Here is a 23,860-nt window from a genome sequence, read left to right as displayed (position 1 = left end):
GGGAGCGCTAAAACAACACCCCTTAACATAGAATTTTCCTATATATTCTCTCATTTTAGGTTAACAAAGAGCTCAAGGGACTTCGACAGCTTATGTGTTTTATTCTTCTACGTCTATTGGCCATGTAAACCGTGTGATACGCCAAAACAAGTGCTGCACTGTGAGACATCCCGTACGCTTTGAGGGTACATGATTATTGATGCACAAAAATAGTCTAATGAAGGCAAAAAAAGTAATGGAGAACAAAAAGTTAGAGTAAGAAGATTAGATCAGCTCGATTTCCAAGCGAAGAAATTGAGGCTTTAACGATATCATCCTCCACATTATCCTGGACAAGAAGATGTGCCGTTAGCAACAACATTCTCGGCTCTATTTATCACGCCGATAAGAATATCTTTCCAATAATTAGCGATCATTGAGATCATTATTACAACTAGCTATATGAGCAGACCGCAGATAGAAGATGATACGTCCAAGCAAGAAGAAGCCACATTGATTCACCAAGACACAAAAAAGGGCGCTTGAAATTCCGTGAAATATGCTTGCAGATATTTTGATTTATATTTTAATTTACTTTGATACATTTATTGATCGATTAGTTGCCACGTTATGTTGCTAATTGAACAATTTCGTAATACAGTCTGACAAGATGTCGATAGATCTCCCTTGGTTTTCTCGAGCGCCAGCAACAACAGCAAGCAATAATATTTTCAATTATGGCAGTGCTAAGAAAAGCTAACAAGATTTTCAGCAGCTGATGATGGATTATGAACTTCATGCAAGTTTAGATGGAATCTTTTTTTTTTAAATACGTTTCCTATAAGACCAGAAAGAAGGGTGTAATACCCGACCGGCGAGTCACAAGGGGGTTTGACACCTCTGCTCTAGAGCTTGGCGCACGTGGGAGACGGTGGTTCGATAAGAAGTATACCTTATGGACAAATTTTAAATTCGTGTCTTGGGGTGTGGTCTTATAACACTTTGGCTACTGATATAGATAGTGTGATCCCTGACAGCATTAATTAATCCCAAATAGTCACAAAGCTCAGATGTGGGAGATAATCAAAATGAACGACAATAAGAACTATCAAAGGATATTGGAGCTTTTGAAAAACAAGAAGCATTCTTGCTATCCTGCAGGAACCCGGATCAGGAAAAAGCACTTTAAACCGTTTAGAGTTTTGAAATTTGCAGAATTACTTGATAATTATGAGGCTTTCTGTGAAGAAATTGGTCCTGGTTTGGTCCTTGGTAAACGCCAACAAGCCATTCGAATTTCGTTTCAAATTTACTAACACTCCACCCGTATGATACTTTCTATCGTATCGATCCAGCAATCAGTATCTCTTGAAATTTTAAATCACCAAAGCACCAATTATCTGTCTGATTGCTATGTTTCCAGGTCGTGCTGTGCTATGGAGTATTCCAGCATAGATTGCTAGGATCGCCTCTAGTGCATTGAATTATTAACACCAGCTAAGGACAGCCTTTAGGTATTGTAGATGCGATAGAAAACAGCTGGTTGGGGTTGATCAGATACAAAATTACAGTTTGACGAGGTCAATGTGGTGCAAATGTTTGATAATTCTGTAGAAATGGAATACACTACATACCCCGTAAATTGCTTAAATTTTTCCTCGTATAGTAGCTTTATAACATTGGGAAAACCTAATCCGACAGTACAATGGGAATGCAGTATGGGTACAATAACAATTATTGTATCCGTATCCCTATTCTTGGCTTCACAATCTCTTAGATCAAGCCTGGCATTTCTGAATCACTAGACTTAATGATACTAGGTAGTTGTGATAGTCAGCCCTCACTACGGGGGAACGGTTCGTCCAGATGGGAGTTGAACCCTGGTCCCTTCGTATGAAGACCGGCGCCGTTATCGCCGATATACTTATCCCGGTGTGTTAAATTAACCAATGTTTCGCACGCTAACAATTTTAACGCTATCGATTATTCTAATAACAAAACACAACACTACACAAAACATACTTTCTTAGTATTGGTAAATTTTTCAGAACAAAGGGCTGTCCATATATTTAATGCAAACAACAAGCAAGTGTTGGGATAAATTGACTATGTAATCGTAGCAAATCGTGACGGGACTTTGTCTTTACTTGTAAAATTAGAAACAATATGCCCTAACGATGTTCTCTACCCAGCATCCAGCTTATATTGAATCTATGGGGACACTCGTCGTTACTTTTTATTCTCTCATATCAAAGATTGTTACAGATAAAACGTGATTGTATCTAGTCTTTGTGATAAATATACAACCATTACATATGTACGTTGCACTAATAGAAAACTCGCGACCGCGAAATCGTATCTTACCGCGAGAGCAGCCTTAGGTCCGGGGGCAACGATCGCAAGTAGTATGTCTTTCCTAGGTTGGCCTTTAGTCTTAGCAGTCAGCACATTGACTGAACACAACGCTACCCACTAGTCCTGTACTAGATACAGTAAACTCTACCCTTCTTCTCACTACACACTATTAGAAAGCTTAACGAATAAACGTAATAAATTACTTCTCACTACATAGTCGCTACGTTTCTGTTTGTTTTGTAATACCGCGTGGGAAGTTTTGATTCGTTTTTTACTACCCCTCGTGGTGTGGTAGTAGCACAAAAGTTGACGCGATAACGCAGGTGACGCATTTGGCATCCGCGTGCAGCCGCTGGTGCCTCCGATCCGAGGGCGCAACGCACCTCCACAAATTGGCAAGGAACTTGACGATCAGGTTCGGCAACGGTTCGCGGCTGCACCGCACGGTACGGAACGGTGTGCAACGTGTGCCCGCTTAGCTTGCCTAGTTACCATTCCCGTGCGTATGGTTCGGGCTAAGCTCGTAGCGTGTCTGTGGTAGGGTAGCCGCCATCATGGTGCGCTTGCGTGCCATACTAAACAGGTCGGTGCAGAAGTTGGACACGACGATCGCTACCGTGGCGCCCAGCACGCCGCCAGCCAGCACGTCCGACCAGTGGTGCTTGTAGTCGGAGATGCGACTCAGACAGGTGTACCAGGCGAGCAGGATCAGCAGGAACTGGAAAAAGTGCTTCAGCAGCTTCGAGCCGCGCCAGTTCATGCGGGCCTGCAGAAATATCTGCAATGGACGGCAATCGATATAGTGGTACGATCGGGCACACACACGTGAAAGGTGTACCGCCGGGTTGGAACTCATACTTACAGCGCAGAAAACGAGCGTGTACATCGAGAAACTGGAATGTCCACTCGGGAATGACAGGCGCATTTCCTTCAACATGCGGGCCGACGATTTCTCGCTCGTGCACGTAAAGTCCGTTACGTATCGTCCTTGATTGATAGCATCGGCACAAGTGGTTCCACCGGCCATCTGGGGTCTGCAGACCTATTGGGGGAGGGGTAGGAGAAAAAGACGGAAACCATGAGATGGGGTGGCAATAATAAGTACGTACAGAGGCACACAGGTTCCGCTGTCCGGGCAACATCTTAATCAGCTAATTGCAGTGTTTCGTCGCAAAACGCACGACGATCATAATGTGTAATGGCCTTACGATCATTAGAAAGAAAAGAAGCCCCCCCCCCCCCCCCCCCTTGGCTACACATGCATCAATCAACCGGGTGTTTCTTTATGGGTGAGAGAGTGCAATATTTTCATCGCAAATTATCACTTTAACAACTCAGTTAAAAGATCATCTATAAAAGGCACGATGAGGTTAAAACGCGTTCGGTAGAGGGACTTTTTGTTAAGTGATGTGTGCATTTATGTTGAATTCTTTTGGTTTAATAATTTGAGATACATTCAACGAGCCAACATAAAAGGTCTATAAATATACTCCTATAAACGAGTAGCACCTGATATAAAGAGCATTTGGAATTGAATATTTTTTGGGCCTCTTCGTCCAACAGGCCACGTTTTCCAAAAGGGTCTTGTCTACCAACTAACCTATTTCCGTCTAAAGTGCCTGTCCGTCTATTGGACCTCAACTATCAAGAGGCCTCGTAGTCGAGGAAGACTCGTCGTCTAAGGTTTGTAAGGTCCTCATCTACCTCATACTAGAGACATCGTAGTCATAGGGGGATTATAGTTGAAGGTGCCTCTTTGTAGATTGGAATAACTGGCAAGAGTCATACTCAGAGTCAACCTCAGTGGTTTTGCCAGTGTTCTGACCGCCCTCGAACACCTGCAATAGTTTTCCTTTGGGATTCCTGGTCCTGGAACGACGGAAACTAGAAAGACGATCGCCCGGCCAACGAAGGTCAGTTCTGTCCAGCCGAACCGCATAGCACTCTCTCAAGCCGAGAGGCCATCCGCTTCACTAACACAATAGTCGCTCAACACTGGAACACCGCCTGGCACAACCTAGACCTCTCCACAAAGCTCCTCTCCATCAAGCACAACACCGCACCCTGGGACGATCCCGATTCCAGCCACATCCAACAACTCCTTTCCCATCTTCACAACGGTCACACCAGCCTGACACACTCCGACCTTCTCGACAGATCCAGTCTTCCACTTTGCTGCGCTTGTGCCGTCGACATTATCTTCTTCTTCTTCTTCCTTTGCACTACACCTCGAGAGGTCTCGGCATGCCATGTGTATGGCTTTCTGTGTCTTAATTTTACCCGTAGTAAAGTAGTCAGCCTTACGTTTATTTGCCATGGATTGCCATTACCGACACTACACACCGAGTCACATGCCAACTTGATACCGACCTAGCCATCAAACTATCAACCGACAAACAACAGCAGAACCATACCGCAGTTTAGCCATACTTGCAATAGTAGTATCATACAGGTAATAATATAAAGGAAAGAGGCGATTTACGTCTTAAAGACACAAAACCTCTATAAATAAAAAAAATTCAGAGGTCTCCATAAGTTTGGATTCGTTAACGACCGATCGATCGCTTACTATTGTTTTGCGATTGATTTTTCAACTACAAAGGAGGTGGTTCGGTGGCAGAGGTGACAGCAGCACCGATTCTCATTCGGCAGGATCTGGGCTCAAATCCCATACGGACCGACTCCCCGCGATGACTGACTATCATCCAGGTACAGTTAAAAAAAAAACGTCACGGAAAGGCCAAGACCCCTCCAGGTTGTACTGCCAACTAAGAAGAAGAGGATTCAATCGCATAGAAAATAGAAACAATAAATTTGAGATAATGTTTGCGATGGTTGATAAAAATTCTATCCAATTTTTATAGATATTGTTTAGGCGTGAAAAGGATTACTAAACCTTTCATAATTATTATATAGATAGGAAGCTCCCGCATAACGTGTTTTTCGTATAACAATTAAAAAACACTGGAACGGATTAAGTTCGTTTGAAGCGGGTGTTGACTTGAAACATTTCTCTCCCCTATCATTCCCTTGTTGCTGTCTTTTTGTCTTCAAAACCTTCCAAAAGTTGGTTGAATTAACAAAAACAGCCCCGCTTCGGTTTTATGATTTTTACGACGTTTTTATTACGTGAACGGTTGATTTCAGGAAACGGCTTTACGAGAACGCTCTAAGTGGCCAGCGTGGAGTGTGGTGAGGCCACTCATTCATTAGCGCCACTGTGCATCTTCACACCAACAGCAGTGCCGAGGAGCACCACAAGACACAATTGATAGGGAAAAGCAAGGGCCCACGCGATTCCGCCCCAGCGGCGTTGTTGAGATGGCATTTTCAAACTAGAAGTGGGCAACGAAAACTGCACAAACATGGTTGTTGAAGTGTGCTGCTTGTACTACGAGACAGCGATCGGCGGTTAAAACAATTGAATTGTGCATCATCGTGCAGCCAACCGTTCCTCGATACAACATGCAACAAACGAGGTGCGACTGTGTAAAGAGGGGTTCACAGCAGCCGAGTTGATAAGAGCGTTCTACCCGTATGGACCACCGCACGACGTTGAGCCCACCGGAAGGGGAACATCATGGGCCGTATATTGACACCAAAGGATGTTTGCGCTGCACTTCCTTCTTTAGTTGATCGATCGATCGAGAGTCGAATTACACGATACGATACTGTCGGACTATTTGTCTAGCGCGCTCCGTTCTGTTGTGCTGCTAATGGAGTCGTTTTGAAAATAAGTGGCCGTGCTGATGACTGTCCAAACACACATGCACACAATGGTTCGGTCGTAAGTTGTTACGGAAGTGGCGATCGATGATGGCCCCCCCTGTTGTTACATCATATACCGTGCGTGTATGCTCTTACCAATTAAATGAAATGGGTCAATAAAAGTGGATTCTGCTGCTCTTTTTGGGGGTACTTACGTCAAAGAAGTGGGGCCGGAGGCGACCGATCGTGTACTTGCCGACGTCCGTCAGCAGCTGACTAACGGCCGCGCCGAAGCCAAACATGCCGACCGATTTGTACGACTGCACGACCCAGAACGGGATGTCCGTGTTCCACACCTTCAGTGGATGTGTGTCGGCCGATTTCTTTACCCGTGCTCTGCATAGTTCCGTGATGATAATCTGTAGAAAGAAAGCCAAATAAAATGAGGCGGTGTGTTAATCCGATGCACATACTACGGGAGAGCAGTGTAGTTAGAAGGGGTGTGTGTCCCCGTGTGAATTGTGCGTTGAAAAGGGGAAGAATTGGGGTCAATCAACTGCATGCAGCCCGAACCAAATGGTTTCTCTCAACTCTCCTTTCAAATCCCCAGTTTTATGTGCTTCCCCCCTTTTGTTTGTTGGTTTTGTTTTCGCTTCACCCACCCAGCGCTCTCCCATGCTGCGGCATCTGATTGGGAGTGATCAGAAAGCATATGATCGTTTAACTACATGTTCGGTAAATTAGATTAATGTTTCTATCAACCCCCAGCTTTTCCATCCGCGAGCGACGGTTGTGCCATTGCGAACGCAACCGTCACCAGTCGTTTGTCGACTGATTCATTTACTGTGGCGAAGAAACCTGGACACTGCAACTCGCAGAAATCCTATCCTTAAATGAATGCTAAACCCCAACCATTCCTTCCCAACGGCCAGTGCCGCGATGGGAAAACAGAAACCGTAATACATAACCACGGCAGAAACATGCTGCATTATGATTTGCATTTTTTTTTGAATCCTCGATGGTGGACAGAAAATGCGGAACGAGCCTTACTCGGACGGGATGGGGGAGAATAGAAATAACGAGCCTTACACATCAGCGTTCCAGGTCACCGGGAGGAGGTTTATCTATGAATTACAATCCGCAACGAAAAAAAAAGGCCAGCGTGCTCCAACCATGTTTCCGAGCGAAATTTGTGCGGGTCATAAATTTTTCCCGCGTTCAACGCACGCTAGCAAGACAGACGTGAGCTGCGCTTTTGCTCACGGAATGATCTTTCCGCCCGAGATAGGTCTGTCTAGTGCAAAGGAGTAGGAGCGGCCGGCCCGTAAGCTTAAGGTTCATGGTGTGCTTTATGACGGTGAGAAGGAAAGCAGCAGAAGGAAATGGCACTGCCTTGCGCTTTCCTTCGATGGTATCATGCGACACGCGGAAATGAACTGAAACGACATCATTTGAATCAATGATAAATGGCAGAACGGCGGTATGGAGGATAGATTATCGATTCGCTACGGTGACGGTTTGTGGCCGGGCGATAATGGTGTGGAAAATATTTTATTACCAGCAGTGAACGGTGCCGCGACTTTCAACGAGTTGATATTTTTCATACTTATGTCACAATATGACCTCGTTTCCGCCCCCGGGGGGATGGATGTGGTTGTAAGGAAGATTAATTAAAGAAGGATTTATTTGTGCACACGGTGCGCCAATCTAAAAAGCGCTTTAAGACATTGTGTTCATAATAAATTCAGTCCCCCAAACGTGCAATTGAAATAAGGTAAGATTTAGTAGACGTGTTCCTTATTCGGAAGTAATCTGCTTAAGGGACGCCGAAGCATGGTAATACGCTTTCGTTACAAGATGGCCAGAAGCGATGACTTGGTACTCACGGTTGAGGGGTCGAACATCCCGAACGCACTATTGAGCAGTCAATAGGTATGATCGAGGAATGGATGCGAGGAGCCAAACTCAAATAAGCGCCCGAGAATACCTCAGCAGCGTCCGTATCGGCGGAACGGTGATACAGTCTACGCAGACTCTAAAATATCTAGGAGTCATCATTGGAGATCGACGCACATGGAAACCACACCTTAAATTTGCTGTCGAGAAAGCAACGCAGATGATCATCGTTCTCGTGCGAATGATGCCAAACCATATGGGTCCTCGAGACTTCTTCCAAGGTCATCTAGAAGAATTGGAGCTGATACAAGCGGCTCACTGCCCTGAATGCACGGCTGTCAGGAAGACACTTGAGCATGTCTTGTAGGTATGCCCGAGGTTCACATCAGTAATGTGTTCCAGGCGTAAGAATTGGATCGTAGTTGCCGAAACGTTTCGATACATAACGTCTCGCTTGCGACAAAGACGCATACGAATAGATCAGGTACGTGTTGACACTGGTTCAGGTGCTCAACCACACATCAGCTGCAGGAGCCGTTTGATTAGCGGTAACTCCGGCTTTATACTGTAGCGATGGCTACTACTCCTATGGAAGAGCGGCAGTAGATTGCCGCTAGACGCTGGAAGAGTCTCATTAGCTTTTTCAGTACCCAACGGTGGTTGTGAAGCTAAGACGCCTAACTATCCTAACCCATGTAGTAATAGCGCGGCGCCGATACGTATCCTTCGGGAAATCAAACGTCTATACCTCTCATCATACCATCTCATCCAGACCGCCTCCCCGTACGTAGGGCTGACTACTTTACTACTTTTTTTCAGTACCCAGCGGTGGTTGTGAAGCTAAGACGCCTAACTATCCTAACCCATGTAGTAATAGCGCGGCGCCGATACGTATCCTTCGGGAAATCAAACGTCTATACCTCTCATCATACCATCCCATCCAGACCGCCTCCCGTACGTAGGGCTGACTACTTTACTACTTTTTTTCAGTACCCAGCGGTGGTTGTGAAGCTAAGACGCCTAACTATCCTAACCCATGTAGTAATAGCGCGGCGCCGATACGTATCCTTCGGGAAATCAAACGTCTATACCTCTCATCATACCATCCCATCCAGACCGCCTCCCGTACGTAGGGCTGACTACTTTACTACTTTTTTTCAGTACCCAGCGGTGGTTGTGAAGCTAAGACGCCTAACTATCCTAACCCATGTAGTAATAGCGCGGCGCCGATACGTATCCTTCGGGAAATCAAACGTCTATACCTCTCATCATACCATCCCATCCAGACCGCCTCCCCGTACGTAGGGCTGACTACTTTACTACGGGTAAAATCAAGTCATAGAAAGCCAGAAATGGCAGGCTTGGGACCTCTCCAGGTTGTAGTGCCAAGGAAGAAGAAGAAGATACCTCTCATTTCTGAAGTAATACCCTAGACGATAGCCTGGAAATGTTAGGCGGAGGCTCATTGAGGGTTTAGTCAGTAAATGCCAGACCCAAGAGGTCCCCGCCTATGGTTGCTGTGTGCAGATTTACTCCATGAACACAAAAAAAGATGACCAGACCACGCACGTGAAGACCTCGTTTGCTCTGGAAACAGTACATTGTTCGAATAACAATTATCCGTCCCACTACTCCGAACCTAACATCACTCGCCTAATCTCCGGGACATTGTGAAAGCTTCCACCAATAGCCTTACGGAACTGAAAAACTGCCCAGAAACCTAGAACGAAACGGTTATTGGTGTGTGCCGACGAGTGACGAGCTTTATCGGTCATCAGTCCTGCACCGTGGGCTGGTCGTCGCTGTTGTTTGTTAAAGATGTTATAAAACCCGAGCTTATGCTTCGTACATACACCTCATCGCCAGTCCAGTGGTTCTCATGCTGAGGCGATGAAAGCCATCATAGGTTGTTAATGGCGCAAAGCTCCATTGGTGGCGGTGGTGTGTGTGTGTGCGTGTGTGGTTAGGAGGAGGAAAACCATCTAAATTATCGGGAACCAGTTTTCCATACCCGGATCGTTGAACGGTGTCGGCTGTGAAAGCGAACAACGTAAAAAGGGAAAACTCTAGCCGGCGAGAGCCACCAAGCATTATATGCTCTTTATCCTTCTTCTTAGCACGGGCTCGTCCGTTCGCCCGGGTCGTGTTGCGTTGGCATGGGCGGCATATCTTTATGGAAATCAAAGCACAGCGTATCGGGTGAAGAATGTTGCAATACAATTCAACCACACCACGTACGGACGGACGGACGACGAGACTGACGACGCTACGAAAGTCAACGGGTGTAAAAACAAAAGGGGACATGGAAAGCAAAACCACACGGGACGCTACTTCCTTTGGCTTCCGACCAGACCCGATCCATTAGAAGACCTTGAGCCCCGGGTTTCGTCGGTGGCAGCATAGCGATGCATTGGCTAGCATTGATTCCCCCTGGCTATCATTTCATCCAAAAAACTGCATAATTGCAAGAAGAGAACACAGCTCCATCATCCAACGAACATCGCGGCGGAGGCTCACTCAAGCATCTGTCCCGCGAGTAGGCGTAAAATCCATTTCGCAGAACTGCTGCCATGACGAATTTCAAAATTTGCCCGATTATGCTTTGCACCAGCACGACCGTGACCGTGACTGAGTGGTTCTTTCTTAAGCCGACTGAAGGGCGGGAGAGGGCTCAGATTTTTGCTTACGTACTCTGAGTGATACGTTGGTTTCATAGCTTTTCAAACCGTTTTTGAAGAGTAAAACAAACGATTATTAAAATGCATAAATAGCTTGTGCGTGATAAACTTCCACTTGAATGTAAACCGTTTTATAAGATTCAGCTTGCAGCTATACCCTTTGTGGTGTCGACTTCAAATATTGACTTCATTAAAAACCCCCAAATTGTTAATGTATTTACGTAAACAAGAAGACTGTCTCAAACGGATCAACATTCCCGACACCCGTCTTTCACTTTAGCAGAGGAGCTGCCGGATGTTTGCCTTACTTCAAATTCCCGGAAGTTGATCAGCGGCAAACTACCATCCGGTGCATCTTACTCCCTCTCTCGTGGTACCTTCAGAATCTAACATTTGACGAAAGCAAATGTAAACTTTTGAAAATGGGGAGCTCAGTTCTGAAGCGTTATGCGTAGAATTTGGTCTCATCGGTACATCAAAGGGCGTCACACCACCAGCCAATTCGTCACACCAGCAACCTGCTGACGCGACACTATAAGCCCTTCGCCGATGAATGCGCGGTTTACGGGTTAGATTTGGTTGGCTCTGGTGTGTGTTTGAAACTCTCCCGTGTGCCCTTCCTTAGTTCCCGTTTCTTATTCCACGAGCTATTCACGTTCCTACCCGATGAAACAACGCGCTTGAATACAGCACGTTTTAAACAAATTTCTCCTCACTTGCTTGCTTGCTTCCTTTTCCAAATGTATCTCTGAGGGCTGGTCGCTCAGATTAGAACGTTTGTTTGATGATGGTTTTGTTCCATTCATTTATGCTTCCCCACATCCACCAGCAGTATAGCATTCGTTTCCACCGATCCGGTCCCATAGACGTTCCCGCTCGCTCCGCAAGCGCAGAAGGTGGCACGTTCTCGTGCCCTTCGTATCTGACCCCGGGGCGGAAGAAGAAGCACGGACTCGGTTGAACCCGGTATACTTATTACATTAACACGACGAGCGACCACGAACAAATAAATATCGATACACTCCAGCGTGTTTGGGACTGTGTGTGTGTGTGTGTGGGTCCCATTTTTACGATCGGTTTAAGTAATTAACGATTGACGACGGGACGGGTCATAAATTATGAGCTCTTGGCAAAAGATCTCCGAGCGGGGTCGTAAGGTTATTGAGAGGAAGGCAATGCGATGATGACGTCGGTGGTTAGGAATGAAAAAAGCATTTGACTGTCAGGTGAAACTTACCACAATTACTGGGAGTAAGATGCCGATGATGTACAGCATCCAGTTCTGGAAGGGTGGTAATTGGAGAGTAATTCGGCATTTAGTATTTTGTTGTTGTTGAGACAGCGGCACCAGATAACTTACCGTAACGGTTGAATCATGGAATGGATGCATCAGTGATTCATCGTCGCAGAAAAAGCCTCGCTTAAAGGGATCACCGACCAGGAAGAAGATTAGAATAGGGAATCCAACTGAAATGGTAGAAGCAGCGGAAGGATGCGAACGAATTAATGCAACGTTGCTTGCTATCTTAATGTGACTATCGCGCAAACAAACGCGTGACAAGAGAGAGAGAGAGAGTGAGATAAGTGTGTCCCTTATCTTGAGATACCAGTTTTACAATGTTAATGTTTTTACAAGGCCTGGGACGAAGAACAATGACGTGATTCATGTGCTTGAAGAGTTGTAGGACAAGGTTTCTCGTTGTCTTTTGTTTGTAGGTTTTTGGGTCCATGATAGGATCTCGTCTGGATGGTTTAAATTTGAAATTTCTACTTTATTTTGAACTCTACAAGAAGCGAAAATTTAGAATTAAACTACAGAGAAGCTATGGGATTGGGCGGTCCGGTGGCCGAGGCGATAACGGCGCCGGTCTTCACACGGCAGGACCGGGGTTCAAATCCTATCTAGACCGCCTCCCCGTACGCAGGGCCAACTTCTTTGCTACGGGTAAAATCAAGTCAGAGAAAGCCAGAAATGGCAGGCCGAGACCTCTCGAGGTTGTTGTGCCAAGGAAGAAAAAGAAGAAGAAGCTATGGGAGCATAAGATATTCAATGTAATAATGCCCTAGTTGATACGGTGATCTTCATCGACCTCACACACTTCATACCCAGCCGCGATCGTCTGTGTAATGTATTTGGCTGCAGCTTTGATTACACGCTAGAAACGATCGATAAACAAAATCGATCGTGTGCACGATCCCGCTACCGACCACCAGTTGCGACCACCGGACGAAACGTAGTCACCACAATTTCTTCCCCGTCCTCCCGCCGTCTTGGAAACTGGGTGAGAGAAAATGAAAAATCAGCCCGAATGAAAATTGGCCTGGCCAATAAAAACGTGACAATCTTCGCTTTGCAGCCACGGGAGAACCCCCCTTCAGGGTGGGTGGGATACGGTACTTGCGCAAACGAGATGTTTTAAAAACGCCTTATTTGTATTTTGCTGCCGAAGACGCCGAAGAATGGAATCGGCAGCGGTGGAAAGCCAAATATTTGCATAATATTTGCATAAATAAGCGGCTACCCGGGCCGCGGGTTAACACGGCCGATGGCTTTGGGGGTTTCGTCGATGCATGTATGCAAGGCTATGCAATGGCATTCGGCCGGATAAGATTTGTCCGCTTGCGTTGCCGGTGGTTGACTTCTTCGGGTCAATTGAATTCGGTTCGAATAATTTGCTTACGAAGTGGGGAGGGACGGAGTGGCTGAGCGCGGCTGCGTAAGAAGAAATCGGGAACGGGATACCGATGTGGAAATTGCATGTTATGACCCGCTTGTTAACGACGGTGTAATACTGGATCGATTGTTGCCGATGCATGGCCACGGGGCGCGTCGCCGGAACGGATAAGTAATTGTGCGTCGATATAGCCTGTTCCTTGGGTGGGTTAATTTGATTCCTTGTTGAGAAACTTGTTGCAATTTATATGTAAACGAGGTGCGCAACCAGCGGGGAATTCTTCTTCCGATTAAGGGCACGCACGTCATCTGCAATCAGGCTGAATCATGTAAAACGATAGCATAATTTACCGGGCGTGCACATAGAGGCGGGACAATTGCGCACGCACGATCATGCTTGCTGCTGCTTGCTACCCCGCTTTTTTTTGGCTGCGAGCTTCATACATGCTAAAGTATCAAATTATCAGACTATTTATTGATTGGTATCAGATACCTTAACCTTGCACTTTTTTCTTCTGCTCGGCACTATAATGACTCCGAAGTCTTGAAGTCTTGACCGGGAATATCTGGCTTTCTTGGACATAATTTATACGCACAACTTTCATATCAATTTTAGTTCGTTGGAGTGCTTTGGGGTTGTTGTACTGATTTGCCCAAGGGTTGATGTGCAGATCGATCGATCATTGCACCTTTTAAGTCATCATAAACAACAGCTGGAGGAGGTAAGTTTAGCGACGATAACAACATTGAGATACAGTCAAGGGTGCTGATCTCACTTAAGCCATGATGATCACACTAAAACCTAAAGGAGTCTTCTCCACTCAAAACGACTGTCATCCTGTAAGCTGGTAGAAACTGTTATATGTTATGTCAGTGGCGGATTTCACCTCTTAGGGGACCCTAAGTGGAATGGAATTCGAAGGCTCTATCACATCGACTCTGCTGATCTGAAGAGAGGTTATTAGTCTGACCGTTTAACCCGGCCACTGGTCCCAGTATTCACATGGCTCACCTTTGGGAAATAGAATCTGTCCAAAGCTGATAAATTTCTCTTGGGCGCGGTCAAGAGGAAAATTCTAAGAAGGATTTACCAGTTCGTATGTGTGGTAGGATCATGGAGGAGCTCTGTGAGTCATGTAATGAGAATTGCACCGGACGACCAAATCTGTAAAGATTTTTCGACACAGTGCATAATGGCAGAGTCGTCGTCGTAAGCCCACATTGAGTTGTAGTTAGCGGTGGGCGTTGATATGTCCGTCAGAAACATTAGAATAATAAGTTGGAAATCGACCGTGAGCAGTGTGCCGAGGAGTTCTGCAGCAAGCCAACATCTATAGGCTATAGACAGCGATTAATGAGCAATTTAGCACGTGTGTTAGTCGTTATCAGACAAATTCCTAACGCGGTAAGTTCATTTCCATACAATCCATACGAAGAGATCTCGCGCTCGTTACGCGTACGGCTTGTTAAGCTTGGCCCTTGTTACTGCTGCTGCCACTACTTAACCATCCGACGAAACAAAAAATAATTGGCTAAATGTGTGCCCTCAAACGAACCTTGTGCCTATGTTTTGTAACTAGCAGCAGTACACGCCTGTTAGTAGTAAAAGCTGTTTTTCTTCAACTTCTAACCAAAACACATGTTGTTCCAGTCCAAGCATGTGACAAAATTGTCACGTCGCATAAATAACACTCGAATCAGAACAGAAATTAGTTGGCTATCATGTTTCGACATCGATGTTCTCACTTATGTCCATCGACACAGGCATTCAATTTGTCTACACTGCTTCTCAAAGTGATACTATTACTGTGGAGCAAATCTGGAGCAACAAACACAGCAAACAAATTGATCACACTATAGCGATATATCTTAAAAATGTTCCATTCGACCACTTTGCGGCCGGCAAGTGCTCTTACCCCAAAACACGAGGCCGCCCATGTACCCAAATATTTGGATTAGAGCAGAACACTTCACTCGGCAGGGATTCCCCCGTTTAAGGTTCTTTACCCACTTTCCCGCTTTTCCCTCCCTTCCCTGCTGCCGTGGCTGTAAGGGCCGGGCTAAAAAAAGTGGCCACGAGAAATGCATTTTTGGAGTGCAATTGATTCGACGGAAATGATCCATTTGATTGTGCGCTCACTCTGCACATTAACGCCAAGCGGTATGGTGCGGATTGTGCTGGCCCTGCCTCGTCGTCGTCGTCTGTGACCAAGGGTGACGGTGAAAGTGAATCCGGTGCTATGGGCAATGTTGCAGACGAGCGGAGAACCGATGCTGGTGGTTGCTGTTTCCCTACATGTGCTTCAGTTATTATTCCTCCGCCCTGTCCGTGGCCGTGGCCCGCCCCTTCCCCGCCGGCGCGGTCGTTCCGTTTGGTGACCATGTGTTGAAGTGTGTCGGTTGTATTGCTGCCGTTGCGTGATGATTGATTGATACTTTTCTATACCAACGCAACATATCATGCATGAAGCAGTCGAGAAGCGAAAAACGCACCAGAAAGCGTCAACCGTGGCAAGTTGTTGTTCGATCTAGCCGCAGCATGGTTCGGTGTCTCGTGGAATGGAGTTGTTTGCCATTTACAGACGAAACAAAACGACGGAACGCCGTTGCGGTTGAGCTCGTGGCGTTTTGATTATTTTTTCAGCTGGCCCCAAACCCATCTGACTTCCCTTGAGAAAGTACAATTCGTCCATGTACGGATGGCAAGCACGGGGCGCACATGCTCGAGTGAGCGACGTCTTGTGACCATGTGGGGTAAGAACCGTTTCCGGTACCACCAGCGTGTGTAGCTTGACGGGCGCACACCTCGTCGCTCGCGATGTATTAGGTTTCGGGAAGCTGTGTGCGTCACGAAGTGTTGTATTTCCATTAACTGTTGCGCCAAACGTGGTCTCCTTTTAGCTATAGAGTTACTTTTCAAACAAATACGATGTTGAGATTTTGCACCACACAAGATACTACTCGTGAAGGGTTTTCGTTTACCTATGCTTGTTATTGCTTTTGAATGAGGATTTTTTTTGTGCACTTCAGTCGGAAAAAACTAATGCTTATACTCGTATAGATATAAGTATAAATACTTGTTCTGCATTGCTTTGGTAGTTAAGCCTCATTCTAGGTTCTTTGCCTTAATTAGTTTTCAGCTGAATAGTCTGACCTGCATACGGTAAAACGGTTCGAAAGAGCTCTCTCACTTCTTCTCTTATTTCACAATAGAGTAGCATCCGATGGCAATGAAAATTCAATTACTACAAATAACTTAATGGACTCAAGTTTACTAACACTCAACCACACCAAAGAAGCAATTTACATAAATACTGTCACCCCTTACCGGACGACCTTTCGGCAATTAGTTAAGAAGCTCACTCAAGTATGGCTGTTGTTGAAAATAAATTTTGTTTTCTATTTTTTCAACTCGTTCTTAGCCTTGAAGCTCAGCTGAAACTCCAGTTTTGCTGCAAAAAAAACATTGGCTTATGTTTTATGGTAGAAGATTGCTAAAAAAATCTCTTGATCGATCCTGATCGGTTAGTCGATCGACGTTTGGCTCAATGTCAAAAATATATTTTTTTAAAATACCCTTAGCCGGTTATTTTGAGTGATTGTGATATGAGCGTTTTCGTCTTAGACATGGACTATGAATTTCATAAAACAATGTCTATCATGGTCAGGATATTCTTTATCCTCGATCAAAGTTGTATAACTATCCTTCAGGCATCAGGCGATGAAACCACGAAGTTGCTAAATAGTTTCTGCTATGGGTGTGGTTTCTGGGTCGTCAAAATTTCTTCCGAAGTGAGAAAATGTTTTAAAATTTTATGCGGTTGCGACCAATACGTGTCTCAATATTTTCAATATCTTCGCTCTACTCATAGAATACTACTACTCATAGAAAAAAAAAAACAAGATTAACTTACTGTCGCAGTTAATCGGCATAAATTTAGCAATAAAATAAAAAAAAATGCATAAAAGGCGCGATACAATGTACGGTGAACAAGTGGGATGGATCGCTAAGATAAATGGTTATCAAAAGCAAATTTGTTAAGAATCACTCTGTTTTACTGAATCTCTTGAATTGCATGAAAACACTCAAAATGTAGTATTGCTTTAAATTTTAATATGAAAAACATTTAGAAATCATTATTTAAACACTATACTTAAGAAGCACTATTCTTCTATATTTTGAAACAATCCAATAGTTGACAGTTTTATTGGTATAAATTGAATAGATATTTAGAAAAATGATTAATTATCTGCCACAAATTAATTAATATGAGTTTCTCGGATACCGTAAACTGAAATGGTATTTTGTTAAACATGCGGAGAAAATATATTTAGCCACAGCGTCTTGACTTACCCATCAATAAACTATTTGAAGGGAAGTCACACGCATTTCCCAAAGGCTTTCTCATATTTGTATTGAAGTCAAACTGTTTCATACAAATTATTGGACCTATCGAACTTTTCCAGGAGTCGTTTGATGTGCCCACTTATTTTGTCAATTTCTATCAGTTTCATTCGTTTATGCTTATCTCTTCAAAAATATCGAAGGCATCACCGGTGGCACGGAGAGCACCACTGCCTACAAAGTATTCTTAAACACTGGGACAAACGCCTATTGTCTGGTGTTTCGAAATCCCAGCAACAGATAGCGCGACCAACAGGAAGGATGGTAATTTATGTTATTAATTCAAACTTCTACTTTAAAATTAGCGATACATCGAAATCGCCCACTTTTTCTCGTCACGGATCGCCTGGCCGGTTTGCTTGAATCCCCAATGAAATGTGTGAATAGGAGGTCGTAAAATAACGTATTAAGCATACGATGCAAATCAAAATGTGTAAAACGAAAGGAAACAAAATTATGTGGAGTGGACCAAATTTTGCCTTCCACAACTGTAATGGGCAAATGCTAGTGCGTGCCGGGAGCTTCTGGCGGCACATTTAGCTGCCGTTGAACGGTACTTACGGAGTTCAGCGACAGAGATACCGAAGCATGCAACAAACACGGTGTCGTAACGGTGGGAATGGGACGTTTGTACAGGTTGTTTAAACATTTCCGAACGTTTCCCTTCTAACCGGTCCGCCCCTTACGAACGCCTGGGTGTATGGGTGGTGATTTTTTTTCGTCGTCGTCGTTGCCGTGACTCATTTACCGCCAAGTGAACAGCGTTAGATAAGAGCCGGAGCCCACGGTCAATGAAGGTGGGTTCGATAAAAATACCGAGGGGACAGCATACACACTATCCCGGATCGCTAGTGCCGGTTAATTGCCGCAACCTGTTGCGGTCAGTTGTGTTTGGTAGCGTTTTCTTTTTCTATTTATAATTTTATTTCAAATTCTCAAGCTCATCCTTCTTGTTTGTTCCCTAAGGGTCAATCGAAACTGTGCGCCATTCATCACCACCAGGTGGTGGATAAGAATTTGTTGCTTGCTTTACACATTCCGAATAATATGAGCCTTCGTCGAAGATGAATTAGTCATCATTAAAATGTTGAGAAAAATAAAGCAACCCAAACAGGGATTATTGTTCGTGCACGGGGATGACATCAGCGACTAATGTCTCTCGACCTGAAGCACTGAATTAATTTGGCATCCATTTCCGTCTCAAACACACGTGATGATGAGGGACAAATTGTTGTTTGCCTCCGGTGAGACTGACTACCGGGCGGCGGACAATGATGCTCGTGGGGGAGATATTGATGTCATTGGAATTGCAAAAAAACCGTGAGCATGCTGGCCTATATAATGGAAACTGGCGTGAATGCCACATGGTTCGGTGTGCGCACGAAGGTTACACACATTCCATAACGGGAGTGGAACGTTTTTTTTTTCTTCTACAATCGACACACTGCTGAGCAGCAACTAATATTTCTACCTTGAACCTGAAGCAACCGTAGTAGGCTTCGAATGTTTGCGAATGTGAAACCGTTTTCCTTTACACTGTCGATTCAGTTTTTCGGCCCCCTTGCTCGCGACTTTATCATTGACGGGTTTTCAGCGATAAAAGCACCTCAAGTAGTCACCTCAAAGCTACTGATAGCATTAAATGATGGGAACTTACCGCAGCAAAGGATGAGGAAATCGAACCCAACCTTTAGCAGCACCTTCTTCGTATCGTCCATCGTGATGGGGTTTACCGGACCGCGGCTGGTTACTACGATCGGTTGCTGTTCACTACTAAACTCCGTGGTGCTGTAGTTGCTGCTGTAGCTACTGTCGTTCGAGCTCGAATTATCACCAGAACCACCCGCGGATTGCACTATCACCACTGCTGGGTCAAGATGTCGGTGCGATGTTCTGCGCTGCTGTCGCCGAAGGTATCGTTCGTCGTGCTTCAACGGTGTTGCTTCACTGATAGGGGCACCGTCCGTAAGGTGGTACATTTATTGCCAAAACGCGTAAGTGTACCGTGCTGGCCGTGGAGGCTTCGCGCACGTATCGATGAAGATTGCGAGAGATAATACAGCACGGGTACGTCACTCGAGAGGCTCGGGAAGCTACGCACACGCACGCACACACTTTGCACTTTCTGGTCGGTAAGGTAACGGTAGATCACACACCCAAGCACACACTTGCACCGATAGAGACAGACGGATCGTTGTTTACTTGGGAGATAAACAATCTCGATTCTCGCCACCTGTTCTCACTCTACCTGCCTGCGCTGCCTGAGCCCCAGGGGTGTTCCTTGTCGTGGGAAACCTTCAGAGAAATAACTTAACACCACGACCAATTGTTTATAACGAAAAACAAAAAACCAACAAGCAGCTTAGATAGACGCAAACGATTGTGATAAATGGCGCGAGATGGATTTTTTTACTCCGTTTATGAAAAAAAATGCTTTTCCCTAACCTTTCCACTGCACACCCACTTCTGCGCAACGACCCTGCAGTGCGCGCGAGATGTCCTTGAAAACGTTCGGACCTTCGCCTTGATTTTACGCGGATCGATCCGTGGATATCACCACCCAGCAGAACCCGTTTTCGGTGTGGGTTCAAAAAAAGAAGAGAACACGCAAGGTCACAGGCAAAAACAAAACTCTCGTGGGACTCCTCTTGTACTTGGAATGTACCGCGCGGACACACAGGTAGCGCGCGATCAGGCACGGGCAGCGAGAATTTCACGGAACGAATGAAACCGGTTGTTAAATCACTGCATCATCATTTCTCGTAGCGGCAGCAGCTGTGGCGAATTATGGCGTTTGCATTATCACTTGCTTTATGTGTAAACACACACCACGGAACGGTTCGTTAATCGTTTCACACCCGCAGTCGCATTATCGCAGCCGCCCGTGTTATCACATCGGTAGGGAGAAAGAGCAGAGTGTGACTTTGATGTACGGCGCTTGAATTTCTCCACTGCTGCTCTGGGCTCTGTGCTGCGCTGCGCTGAACTGTGTACTGTTCCGTTCAAAGGGAGATGGAAAACAAAACAACTGTTTGTCGCTGACGTTTTCAAAACGTCATTTTTTTGCCCTCGCGCAGAAAGTGTTCATTTTGAAATGAATACAACGACCCAGCTGACAAAACGGCTCCGCTGTGGGATGATTGTTAGGGGCTTAATGATGCCTGTGCAGTGGCTTAATAACAGCTGATCGTACACAGCTCTTTATGCATGCGTGTAGTTTAGCTTTCTTTTTGAAAAAGTAGTTCTCTGGATGGTAAATATCTGTTTTAGGTTTCGTGTAACATTTGAATGAGTATTTGTGTTGAATTTGGTTAATTCAAACGAGGTTCGTGTTTTGATTGGTTTCATGTACATAATAAAATATTTTATCCATAACAAGCAGCATAGGTCAAATGGTATCTACATAGTCTTGTAGCATAAACAATTGAACGAGAATCGTAAAGAACTATAGATTCATTTTGAATATTCAAATGATCATTTGGCCAAGGAGGAAAACGTACTGAATTTCCCCTCCACTCAATGAAACAATGTAGAGCAGAATCATTAACAACGATTTTCCAACGTTCCAAGAAGGTGATACTCAAATTATATATATCTGCATCATGTTGTTTTGTAACATATTTCTTATAGTTCGTTTTATTGATGCCTAATTACACAAATTTTATAAAAAACTAACAGTTTTCTTTACTCTGCTTTAAACATATTACCCTACGAGTGATATAATTTGCAAATCATTCTATTATATTTGCTGCGTACATTTGAAAGCTATACTGAGCAGAAGCAAATAAAATAATCCGTCAACTGGTCACAGTTTCAACAGCGAGCAATTGAAAGGGGGTTAGTTTTCGAAACCAAAGTACTTTAAGTACGCGTTTTGTTCCAACCGTAGTCGCAAATCATACATCTATTCGGCTGACAAGCAACCTTCTCCAGTAAAGTCCTGAAAATTTTCTACATCTCGTATTTGCAGAACGGTTACGGTTGTGTTTTGATCGTCAAATTTGCACGTGACGGTATGCTCGCCCAACCTGAACGTGTATATTTGCGAACCATACTTCGTGCGCAGATACACAGAGCGTGGATCAGCCTTCAGGACATCAACGATGGAATTCTGTAATGTGCAAGGAAAAGTGTTAAACTATCCCGCGTTTTTCCTTTGCGGCAGCCTCACGCTTACCTTTTCTATTTGAAGCTCTTGCAGTTGAGATTCAGCATTTGTATTGAAAACTACGTTTAAGCTCGAGCTGTTCAGTACCCAATTGGGTACGGTCACGGCAGGTACCGGTTGGCTGTTAACTGACCCAGCAGGTTTCTTGTCCTGCAGAGACGTTTCCTCTCCATCGGGTGCTTCGCGTGAGTTAAGAAATTCGGCTTCCTTCATGTTGACCGGCACATCGTATTGCGGAATGTATGGTTTAATGTCTAATACGGGTGTACCATCAACCTACGGGGAAAAACCAACATCGATTTAATAGTTGGTGAATGTGGGCTTATTAAATAAATTAACTGTATTACCATATCTGTACCGAGAAAGAACACTTTGGAGTCTTCTACCCTATCCAGCTGTACCAGCGACAGACCAATTGGACATGGACGATGAGGAGATCGCGTACTGAACACTCCGACACGCTCACCACCTAATCGTGGAGGAGCCACTTTCGCTTTGGCGTGGTTAGGATTGCGGTGAAAGTGATAAATAATCCAGAGGTGTGAAAAGTTTTCCAGCCCTTCCAGCGAGTGTGCCGGATTGTTGAACGTGCTGGACGATATATCTATTCTACTCAGCAAAGCCGACGCTAAACTAGCTTGCCGTGGCACAGCGCGTTTATCATTGAACACCGTTTTTATTACACCGATCGGTTTGAATTGGCATACTGCATCTGCCTCGTCACCATTCGTCGCTATGATCTCCTGCGGAGAAAAAGAGTCTTATGAAACGAAAGTTATTTGTTTAGAAATGCCTGTAACGAACCGTTTTATTGCTGCAGCCATTAAGTTGTTGCTTTTCCTGGCATCCTTCGCACCGGTAATCGGCCAACAGCTTTAATATGTTCTGGTGCTCTTTTGTGTGCATGTGCTGGAGGTTGGAGAGTTGTTGTCTAAAGGAAAGGGTTGAAATAAAGAGCTTCTGAAAGAGTTTCCAAACGGACAGTAAAGTTGAGAGTGTACCTTAAGTTTTTTATTTCACTCCTTGCAATTGCAAGCTGCGTTTTTAGATATTCTACTTCTGAACTGCTCATTTTCGGTGTAAAAGCGTATCACAAACTAGCTAGGAGAAAGTATGTAAACAAATGTTGCATTCCTCATCGTCTGACAGCTGGTTTGCTTCCCGGTGCAAAATCTATTACTTATGCCAGAAAACATGCCCAGTGAAAAATATGTCGTGGTCGGAAAAAGCAGTTTGTTTTTGTCAACGTTTTTTTAATGTCCTGTGAATAGTGTTCAAGTTTTTTTATAAAGAATTTATTGAAAAATGGCATTGAAATATTTTGGGTGCCTAATGAAGTTGTAATATGTTGGATTGATTAAGAAAAATAGTTAGAATGTGCGGTTGAATCGGGACGAAGCACATGGCAGCTTAGTAGTGCTATTCAAATCCAGATGGCGCTATCCTAACGGTCATGTGTGGAACATGCCATACGTAATCGACCAAAGCGCTCAATTTATGCAGCATGGAGGGAAGAAAGGATTCTCTGTACTGGCATATTATTTTCCCATTTGTTCGAAAGTATTTGAAATTTTTTACTGCATTCGGGAATATGTTTATTCCAGAAAGCCGTTCGGCATCGACGCCCAATTTCATTTTATGTTCATGATCATTTTTCGCGATGCATGATGCCTCGGAATTACTTACATTGCTTTAAAATTGGTTTTCAATTTCGCTTTTATGGTCTGTACCTTTTTTATTTCTTCGGTATTTGATAAAAAAAACCTTTAAGCATGGTTTTCGGTGAATAAAAAAGCACAACAGTATCAATTATCATCATATGACTTCATTATTTCCGAAGTATCAATTTGGATAAGGCACAGCATTTTCCCCATCAATATGTAATCGACCAAAACATGCAACTGATTATAACCCTACGCTCGAGAGACAGAGAGAAAGAGAGATAGGCGTGTAAAGCGAAAAGGATTCAAATTGATGTGCTGTTTGTAGGCGAAGTT

General features: G+C 44.6%; 2 protein-coding genes across 2 annotated transcripts; both read right to left on the bottom strand.

Moving 5' to 3' along the window:
* Positions 1–1,761: 1,761 nt before the first annotated feature.
* On the bottom strand, positions 1,762–20,721 carry LOC118509718 (putative phosphatidate phosphatase). The gene is made up of 6 exons (XM_036050807.1): positions 19,353–20,721; positions 11,977–12,083; positions 11,854–11,898; positions 6,258–6,461; positions 3,197–3,376; positions 1,762–3,112 (listed from the first exon to the last, which is right to left on the bottom strand). The coding sequence occupies exons 1-6, from the start codon at positions 19,672–19,674 to the stop codon at positions 2,819–2,821; spliced, it is 1,152 nt and encodes a 383-aa protein (XP_035906700.1). The 5' UTR covers positions 19,675–20,721; the 3' UTR covers positions 1,762–2,818.
* A 582-nt stretch (positions 20,722–21,303) lies between these two features.
* On the bottom strand, positions 21,304–23,035 carry LOC118509726 (tRNA (adenine(37)-N6)-methyltransferase). The gene is made up of 5 exons (XM_036050836.1): positions 22,865–23,035; positions 22,668–22,794; positions 22,211–22,606; positions 21,873–22,139; positions 21,304–21,806 (listed from the first exon to the last, which is right to left on the bottom strand). Exons 1-5 carry the CDS (start codon positions 22,933–22,935, stop codon positions 21,600–21,602), a joined length of 1,068 nt encoding a protein of 355 aa, XP_035906729.1. The 5' UTR covers positions 22,936–23,035; the 3' UTR covers positions 21,304–21,599.
* Positions 23,036–23,860: the final 825 nt, after the last annotated feature.

The sequence above is a fragment of the Anopheles stephensi genome, chromosome 3 (assembly GCF_013141755.1).
Source record: "Anopheles stephensi strain Indian chromosome 3, UCI_ANSTEP_V1.0, whole genome shotgun sequence".
Taxonomy (NCBI): domain Eukaryota; kingdom Metazoa; phylum Arthropoda; class Insecta; order Diptera; family Culicidae; genus Anopheles; species Anopheles stephensi.
The sequence above is the reverse complement of the archived record's forward strand: the minus strand, read 5'-3'. Positions and strand labels throughout refer to the sequence as shown.

What these genes read in the sequence shown, in the direction of transcription:
- LOC118509726 (XM_036050836.1), bottom strand. Translation starts at nt 22,935, where the DNA reads ATGAGCAGTTCAGAAGTAGAATATCTAAAAACGCAGCTTGCAATTGCA. An exon ending in AGTGAAATAAAAAACTTAAG is followed by an intron (nt 22,795 to 22,864) that starts GTACACTCTCAA and finishes CCTTTCCTTTAG; the next exon opens with ACAACAACTCTCCAACCTCC. An exon ending in ATGGCTGCAGCAATAAAACG is followed by an intron (nt 22,607 to 22,667) that starts GTTCGTTACAGG and finishes TTTTCTCCGCAG; the next exon opens with GAGATCATAGCGACGAATGG.
- LOC118509718 (XM_036050807.1), bottom strand. Translation starts at nt 19,674, where the DNA reads ATGTACCACCTTACGGACGGTGCCCCTATCAGTGAAGCAACACCGTTG. An exon ending in TCTTACTCCCAGTAATTGTG is followed by an intron (nt 6,462 to 11,853) that starts GTAAGTTTCACC and finishes TTCTTTCTACAG; the next exon opens with ATTATCATCACGGAACTATG. An exon ending in ACACGCTCGTTTTCTGCGCT is followed by an intron (nt 3,113 to 3,196) that starts GTAAGTATGAGT and finishes CGTCCATTGCAG; the next exon opens with ATATTTCTGCAGGCCCGCAT.